Raw genomic sequence first — 8,111 nt, 5'->3', positions numbered from 1 at the left:
ATAAATTATTTATTATTAAAATTATAATTATTAAATTAATTAAATTATATTTAATTTTAATTAATAATTTAAATATAATTTATATAAAATAGAAAGTTTATTAATTATAATATTAATAAAAATAAATTAAAGGTTTATAATATTTCGGTAATAATTTATATAATTAAAATAATTTTTTTAATAAATTTAATTTTTATTACAATAATAGTTTTTAATGAAAAAAAAATTTTAAAAGAAAAACGATTTTTAAAAAAAAAAAAATTTTTAAAAGAAAAACGGTGGTCGCCCAGGTAACAATTATTTAAGAAATAACGTTACCTCTTTAATAAATAATGCATATAAGAGGTACGGTATTCCGTTAAGGAACCGTTTCTCAAAACTACCCTTTGCCGCTATAGTAGTCGAGCTCATCGCCAAGACATTATCTCCAATGGTAGGTACCTACCTAACCTAAGGCAATTTTCAAATTTTCATTGTCGTACCTACAGGTAGGTACCTATCAACCATACTACAGTCTTCAGAAGCCTCGGCATGTTATGATAGAGCCCAAGAATTATTTCGACCCAAAGCGCAAGGACCTTGTCTCGTATCGATGCTCTCAATCACTACTGTCTCCGCTATTTGAAGCTGCTCTATCAAGCAAGTAGACCGGCCGGTCGTAGTGAATAAACATTTAAGTTCAGTCTTTCTTATTGCTTGAACCAGCTCCTCGAGATATATCGTTGTAGTTCGATCATCCAGCCACTGAAAGCTATCAATAATACAGAGCATAGTGTCTAGCATAAGGGATAGCAAGTCTTGAAGTAGGCTTAACATCTGCGACCAGCACAGGATAGATCCGTCGATTATTTGAAGTCGGTTTAAAGAGAAATCGGGACTCGCTTCGAACTGTGGGAGTAAGAGCTCGCTCATCTGCCGTATTAGAGCGCAAACTAGAGCTACACAGGATTGGGCCTCTCGTGTGGCATTGCCTGACCTCAGGTGTTCCCGGCGGCGAATTTCACAGAAGCTTTAGACAGAAAGACAAGCCAGTCAGTTTTTACGTTAAAAGTACCTATCCACTTACCTTTACGATGGGGTTGAAACACTTACTAGGAGATAACTGGGATGTGAGAGCTCTCTGCCAATTCCGCGATTCTGTTGGCTAGCATGGTGATAGGGTTGTCAAGATCGTCGGCTTCTATCAGTGGACCTTCGAGCCAAAGGAGACGAGAGGTTTTGTCTTTCATCCATTCACCAAGTCGACCGATGACTTCCGAACTAATACTAGCGGAGTTGAAAGATCTACCTAACAATCGCATGCGATCGCGGTGGAAGAAATCTTCCAAGTGCTTGGAATTTAGCACAACGTCCTCCGACTTCCATTCTGAAAGACATAGTGAACCCGACCTAACTGCTGGTGCAGCTCCCAGGTACTCTGGTCCAGCAAGCAGAGAAACAGGAGACAGGCCTAACATAAATAAATAGAATTTAGCGTTTTGGCCTTTATGTGCAATGGAGGAAATATCCCCTTACTCTTGTCAATTGAGTGCATATCCCCTATCCATACCATTGCTTTATCCTGAAGCATACTAGTTAGTCGATCAGCAAGCTGCTTAAACTGTCGTTCTTCTTCTCTTAAAAGCTGTCTCTCTCTTCGCCCTTCTGAAAGTTCCTTTTCAATCTTCTCTGCAGCATAAATCGTCTCGGCGTGTCGTCGCTCTTCTCCGGTCAGGCCCAACCTGATGTCTTGTGCGAGATCTTCAACAACCAACCTAGTTACTCGCTGTTCTGCACGGGAGCTCTGGGCTGCCAAGTTTCGTATCATATCAGATTTGTGCCTAATCGTCTCAACTTGGTTTTCGAACTTCTTATAGAAGTTCTCGTTGAAAGAGTCCAACAGCCGCTTGCGTCTTTTCTCTGATATCCAATCCATGGTATCTGAAAGGAAGATGAATACATGCGCATAGAAATCTGCAACTAGCTCCAACATTTCTCGGGTTCTGAAAAGCTCTAGCTCTGATTTACACTCGTAAACATGTTCGCTGATGCGGCACAAGGCTTCCGATAAACCCTCAGCAATGCGCTCGTGGTTAACACTGGCCTTAAGTAAAGTGAGAACGTGATATAGCGTAGGATAGGAGAGTGAGCTCACTTGTATAATAACGTTCAGCGTCCCAGCAAATATAGAGACATATTCGTTACCTTCTGGGATCAGCTTTAGCATTGACTTATGCGACTCTATCGTGCTGCAGAAGTTATGGAATAATTTTATGGCTTTTCCGCGGCGACTATTATCTCGCTTTGATTGTGATATCGTAGCAACCTCTTTGACAAGACTAACCACGTCTTCAATAGTGGGTTCTGATTTTGTTATATCCAGACGATCCGCAACAGGGCTATTTTTGAGAAAAGGGGCCCATTTCTCTCTAAGCTTATTTGATTCGACAGCTATAACAGCAGTAATAGGATCTCTATTTAAAGGAGACGTTAACGATAGTTGTGATTCTGAATAACTTGGGGCGGCCTCACGCATGACTTGAAGATGGCTGCCACGGCTCGAAGAATATTCGCCATGGGTTCGTCAAATCTCTCGGATCAGGTCGGTCACGACTTAAGACCTGTCCCAGAAGCTGGGCATCATCACTGCCGTGAGACAATCTACCTTCAACATCATTACTATACGTCCGCACAAGCCTCCGCGAGTCTCGAACATCATCCATTGTACTGGCCATGGAACTGTCTTACTATACGTCTTCATACAGTAAAGAGAACAGCTTTCAGAGTTGTTCATTTGTATTTTTACGCAGCATGCTAGGCAAGGCTGTAAAGGTGGGTGGACGCGCAGATGCTGACAGGCCTTCCTGTAGGCTCTGTCTAGCTTGCACTCGACAACGTCTAGTACACGCAGGATCTGGGTCTTATTGGATATCGACACGAGATATGTCAGGATAAGCAGGCTCTGTCGTAAGATACTACCCACCATTCATTAAGTCTCTGCCATTTCCGGACGACCTGCATAAAATGCGCGTTTAATGAATGTTTGGGGTCCAAAATCCAAACTACAAATAAAGCGCGAAGCTCTATATCATAAGCATAAATTGCAAGTAACTAAGGTCTTTTCTATTTACCTATGTCCATGACAACAAGGATACCCTCTCAATTCCTTCTCATACACCAGAAAATATCTAATTAAGAGAGTATTACTACATACATGGAGGCCAATAATCAAAGGCAAGCCACTTCTGCGGATAACAATTCCAGGGGTCCTTGGATTAGATACCGTGTGGAGTACCGAAACCGAGACACGAATGAATTAATCAGTCATCATGATACAGAAACTCCCGATTTAGACACTGATAATAGTGGTCTCGACAATCTGGCTTTTGCTGTAGTAACTACATTCAAGGTAGCACCGCCATCTCAAGTAGTATCATCAACGCAGCTGGTTCCTACCACAAACCGCGAAACTCAGTCATCCCGGTCATCTCTCCCAAGCTACTCTCTACATCTATACTCTCCGGCTATCGTCAATGCTCTACAGACAGTAGTCCAATACTACCCATCTCAAGATCTAACGGGTACTGTTGAAATAGAGTGGCCCTACCCAATCTTGGTTCATCATTACGACGAGCTCGAAAAGTTTCGTCAAAACGTTGCTCTCAAGGATGATTCTGAACTCTGTGTTCGAGAGAGACACGCGTATGAGCACATACGGTTACTCCTTGATTTTCTTGACCAGAACATCATGGGGGAAGTAAAAGCTGAAAAGGAACGAAATAGAAAAGGATTCTACACGTACGAGCTCGCCTGGGTAAGCCTGAAACCTGGCAGCACGGTTATGTTGCAGCCGCTTATAAGTTCCGACAAATTGGCGCCAGTGATACATTCCATTAAGGGTGGCATATTTGATACCCCTCGAACTTCCTGGTCAATTCAATATTGGTATATGCAGTACGATGGCTACTACCTGGGGAGGACTATGGAATTTGCGTCTATGGGAATCTTTGACGGGCAACGTGAGTTGAGAAACATAGAGGTCGACAATCTTACTGGAAAAGATCTCCCTACTGAAGTTGCAAATCAGTTAAACTATGGCAAGGCTTATTGGAATTTATTAAGGAAGCAGTGCAGACGTTACAAAGGGAAGACTGAAGCTTTTCCGTATAACGAAGTATGCTACATCTACCCCCAAACCGTCAGAGCAATGAAGCTTACAAGAAACTAGGTTGATGGTCTAGTGATGACCGATCTTAGAAGCTACTATGCGGATCAGGGAAGCAAAGTCGACTTGATGGACACTTCCGACTGTCGCAACTGGATCTCGGATTGTAAATGTCTAGTTTGCAAGAGTGTAAATACGAAGAAGGAGAGGAAGATGATATCTCTCTTCGAGGATTACAGCCTCATCGGGATCGAAACAACAGACACGCTTACACCCCATATGTATTTTCTTTGCAGCTACGATATAATGGCATTTGTCTTTAGGACTCGTAGATGGGGTGAGTTAAAACAGCATTGCCCCATTCCATTTATTTAACAAAATAATGTGAGCTCAACTAATACTTGGATAAGAATGCTTACACGTGCGCTACTTCTCCGAGCCGCAATTCGACGAGGAATTGATCGACCATCTTGTCATGGAGCGACATAGGAAACAAACATTGAAGTCATTAGCAAAAAGCTTTGCTCGCGTAAATCAGTACGGAGATGCCATGACTCGAGATCCGTGGACAGCGGACTTCGTAGAAGGTAAAGGACAGTATGTATTCCCGAGTGCCACTTCTTACTCAGAACTAAGGCTCCAGGGGCTTCTAAGTTCAATACCTGGCATGGGTCGACTGTTATTAACACATTTTCGCCAACAGCGGCCTCATTTTCTTACTACATGGTCGACCAGGGGTAGGCAAGACATGTACTGCTGGTAAGAAACACTTCTATATTTGATATCACAGGTTGAATGTACTAACATACTAAACTATCTGTGCAGAGTGTATTGCAGCCTTCACAAAACGCCCGTTAATGGTCTTGACATCCAGCGACATAGGCACCGACCCAGCAACCGTTGAGGTCAACCTGACAAAACATTTTAAGACAGCGAGAAGCTGGGGCGCTATACTTCTGATTGACGAAGCCGACGTTTTCATGGAACGCCGCTCAACAGCTGATCTTGTTCGGAACAGTTTAGTTGCAGGTAAGTTATTCTTGATCAGCATCAGTTATATCGCTATCTCGACAAATGTGTTTACTAATATAACACACGGCATCTTTCAGGCTTCCTTCGAGCGCTCGAGTTCTACGACGGCATACTATTCCTCACTACGAATAGGGTTGGCTCATTCGATGATGCCTTCATCTCGCGTGTACATCTGCAACTGTACTATCCTGACTTCGACGATGATCAGAGACGACAGATCTGGCAGACGTTCATAGACAAACTCGCCAAAGAACGAGGCGACTATATGCGGCTCAACGTCGATGCGAAAGACTATATCAGGGGTGCCGAAATGCGGGCCCTCAAGTGGAATGGGCGAGAAATCAGAAACGGTTAGTCACGAACTAATATCGTGCAGATATCTCCTCGATTTTTCTCCTGTCTAATCAAGTTAATAATAATAGCGTTCCAAACCGCCGTATCACTAGCAGAGTATGATGCCGAGAAAGGTGAGGATGGGAAAATTATGATCACAGACGAGCACCTCAGAGCAGTTGTTGAACTCTCCAAGGATTTCAAGAATTATCTCAATGAGCTCCACAAAGGAGACGAAGGAAAGCGGGCAGAGCGTAAATATGAGCGTTTGGATTCGTACGATAAAAGCTAGTTCCTAACCTAGGAGCTAACTTGTTTGATGTTCGCAGATTTTACTGAATCATGAAATCAAAATATTTTTATTTCATATGCTATCTAGATTCCTCGCCCTTCTCCACATAAAAGGGGCATACTCCTGATGTTCTAAGATCTCTATGGTTGGATGTGAGTGTGAGGCTATATATTTCTCATACAACTAGATAATTATATCTAAATGAGAGAGCAGTATAGGAAATCATATTTATCGGAGTGGTGAAAGTGGTGTGCAAATCGAAGAATGCCTTTCCCCGTCTAAGCTTTCACGTCATCATACATTCAACCCCTCGAAGTGGAATCCTTTGTACCCGTTTGATGCGCTGTATCCTAGGCTCGCTTTGTAGTTCGGTACGCCTCCCAAGTACATCTGCGATTTTCTTGGCTTCCCGGCGATCCCGTCACCCATGTACCACTGTTCATTCAAAATGTTAGCGTCTCTGCATTTCGACGTGACAAAAGTCTCTTTGGTATCGACTTACGCCCTTGGCCTGCGGAAGAAGCGATGCGTTTGTCACGCCTTCCACATGCTCGGACCAGATCTTCTCGCTTTCTTCATCCGCCACAATGCTGCTGATCCCCGCCTTGCGGAGGCGGTTCATGGCGTCGGCGATCCAGTCACCCTGGATCTCGGAGCATGTGGGGCCGTTGCAGAAAGCCGACGGAGCCTGAGGTCCGTTCGAGAAAAACATGTTCGGGAATCCGGCGATACAGATGCCGCAGAATGTGCTAGGCCCTTGCTTCTCGAACTTGTCCTTCACGGTCTGGCCGCCGATCCCGCGGATATCCATGGTCGTCAGGCCTCCTGTGACCGCATCGAAGCCAGTCGCGAGAACTAGGTAACTAAAGTCAGTATCCAACGCAAGGATCCAAATAATCAGGTAGGTACTTACTAATAACGTCAAACTCGAATTCCTTCTCGGTTGTTCGAATTCCAGTCTCTGTCACTTCAACGACAGGGGTCTGATTAACGTCGACGATGTCTACATTCGGCTTGTTAAACATGTCGAAGTACCCGTTTTCGAGCGGTACCCGCTTGCATCCAAACGGATAGGGCTGCTTTGTAGGCGCCAAAATTTCTTGGTGCCTCGGGTCGTTAAGACGAGCTCGCGTCTTCTCGCGCCAGAACTTGTACGCCTCATGATTGGCCTCGGGGTTGAAAAGCATGTCCGAGTATGTACCAAGCCAGAAGGTGAAATCTCCGTTCTTCCACAGGGCCTCGTAAGTAGCCTGCCGTGTAGCCTCATCATCATCGAAAGTCTTCTTCTGGAGGAGCTCGAAATCGAAACCCCAGTAGCGGGCGTTGCACTTATCAAAGAATTCTGCCAATTCCTCTTTAGGCATAGGTTCTTCGTCATCGGCATACTGTATCTGTCTCATTCGCAATGGCATGGCAGGTGTGCGCTGAAACACCACGAGCTCCCCAGCCACCTCGCTTACAGCGTGAGATAGCTGGACGCCGGTAGAGCCTGTACCAACAACGGCAACCTTCTTGCCCCTTAGATCCGGCTCATCGTGCGGCCAGTAAGAAGAGTGGACTATAAGGCCTTTGAATGACTCAATGCCTTTCCATTTAGGAGTCGACCGACTAGCTGCAATTCCGGTGTGCGGTAAAAAGAATTTTGACTTGAAGATCCGGCCATCCTTTGCCGTGATAACCCACTTATACTCCTTCTCATCCCAAATAGCTGAGGTGATATAGGTATCGAAGTAGGTGTCTTTTCGAAGGTCCCATTTCTCTGCCACAAAATCAAAATATTCTCGTAGTTCCTCGTGGCCGGGGAATCGCTGCTTCCAGTGCCAGTTCTGCCAGAGCTCGGGGTCCGAGAACTGGTAGTGGGGAGCATGGCTATCAACACGGGCGCCCGGGTACCTATTCCAGTACCAGACCCCACCGTAGCCAGAACCTGACTCTACAAGCTTGACCTTATAACCCTCGTCCCGGAGCTTTTTGAGTTGGTATACGCCAGCGAAGCCGGCTCCGATGACGAGAGCATCTAGCTCTTCAACGCGGATTGCTTCGAGTGAGCCCATTTTGCGTCAACTTATATATATAACTCGAGTTAGAGACGTCTAAGATGTGCTGTATCCTAGTGTAATCTTAGGTCTTAGAGTTAGATAATAGAGGTGAGAGTTATAATGTCCAAATCTGAACCTGTCTGAACTTGCAAGACGAAATTATCTCAGTTCGAATTCGAAGGCCTGGTAGCTCCGTTTTAATAATAGTGTTCCTGGACAAAGGATCGGGGATAGCGATTTATATACACCTCTTCAAAAGAAACACTCTACT

At 44.5% G+C, this 8,111-nt stretch overlaps 3 protein-coding genes across 3 annotated transcripts; 1 reads left to right on the top strand and 2 right to left on the bottom strand.

Annotated features, from left to right (window-relative positions):
- Positions 1-372: 372 nt before the first annotated feature.
- F4817DRAFT_346889 (uncharacterized protein) lies at positions 373-2,907 on the bottom strand. The gene is made up of 5 exons (XM_049304476.1): positions 2,512-2,907; positions 2,135-2,453; positions 1,516-2,083; positions 1,093-1,450; positions 373-1,009 (listed from the first exon to the last, which is right to left on the bottom strand). The coding sequence occupies exons 1-5, from the start codon at positions 2,712-2,714 to the stop codon at positions 535-537; spliced, it is 1,923 nt and encodes a 640-aa protein (XP_049156157.1). The 5' UTR covers positions 2,715-2,907; the 3' UTR covers positions 373-534.
- Positions 2,908-3,068: 161 nt separating this feature from the next.
- Positions 3,069-6,047, top strand: F4817DRAFT_346882 (P-loop containing nucleoside triphosphate hydrolase protein). Its single transcript, XM_049304475.1, has 7 exons — positions 3,069-4,153; positions 4,208-4,481; positions 4,555-4,741; positions 4,848-4,903; positions 4,970-5,173; positions 5,254-5,526; positions 5,599-6,047. Exons 1-7 carry the CDS (start codon positions 3,194-3,196, stop codon positions 5,799-5,801), a joined length of 2,157 nt encoding a protein of 718 aa, XP_049156156.1. The 5' UTR covers positions 3,069-3,193; the 3' UTR covers positions 5,802-6,047.
- Positions 5,949-7,855, bottom strand: F4817DRAFT_367689 (cyclopentanone 1,2-monooxygenase; the record flags this gene model as incomplete). Its single annotated transcript, XM_049307162.1, has 3 exons — positions 5,949-6,236; positions 6,304-6,656; positions 6,715-7,855. The coding sequence occupies 3 exons, from the start codon at positions 7,853-7,855 to the stop codon at positions 6,096-6,098; spliced, it is 1,635 nt and encodes a 544-aa protein (XP_049156155.1). The 3' UTR covers positions 5,949-6,095.
- Between the last annotated feature and the right edge of the window lie 256 nt (positions 7,856-8,111).

The sequence above is a fragment of the Daldinia loculata genome (assembly GCF_022478755.1).
Source record: "Daldinia loculata strain CBS 113971 unplaced genomic scaffold F4817scaffold_51, whole genome shotgun sequence".
NCBI lineage: Eukaryota > Fungi > Ascomycota > Sordariomycetes > Xylariales > Hypoxylaceae > Daldinia > Daldinia loculata.
Note: the sequence above shows the minus strand (reverse complement) of the source record. Positions and strands in the feature narration are given on the sequence as shown.

Excerpts from the sequence above, each read along its gene's own strand:
- F4817DRAFT_346889 (XM_049304476.1), bottom strand. The coding sequence starts at position 2,714 with ATGGCCAGTACAATGGATGATGTTCGAGACTCGCGGAGGCTTGTGCGG. Across the intron at positions 1,451-1,515 it reads TATGCACTCAATTGACAAGA|GCCTGTCTCCTGTTTCTCTG; the intron begins GTAAGGGGATAT and ends TATTTATGTTAG. Across the intron at positions 1,010-1,092 it reads CACATCCCAGTTATCTCCTA|CTTCTGTGAAATTCGCCGCC; the intron begins GTAAGTGTTTCA and ends TTCTGTCTAAAG.
- F4817DRAFT_346882 (XM_049304475.1), top strand. The coding sequence starts at position 3,194 with ATGGAGGCCAATAATCAAAGGCAAGCCACTTCTGCGGATAACAATTCC. Across the intron at positions 4,154-4,207 it reads AAGCTTTTCCGTATAACGAA|GTTGATGGTCTAGTGATGAC; the intron begins GTATGCTACATC and ends ACAAGAAACTAG. Across the intron at positions 4,904-4,969 it reads AGGCAAGACATGTACTGCTG|AGTGTATTGCAGCCTTCACA; the intron begins GTAAGAAACACT and ends CTATCTGTGCAG.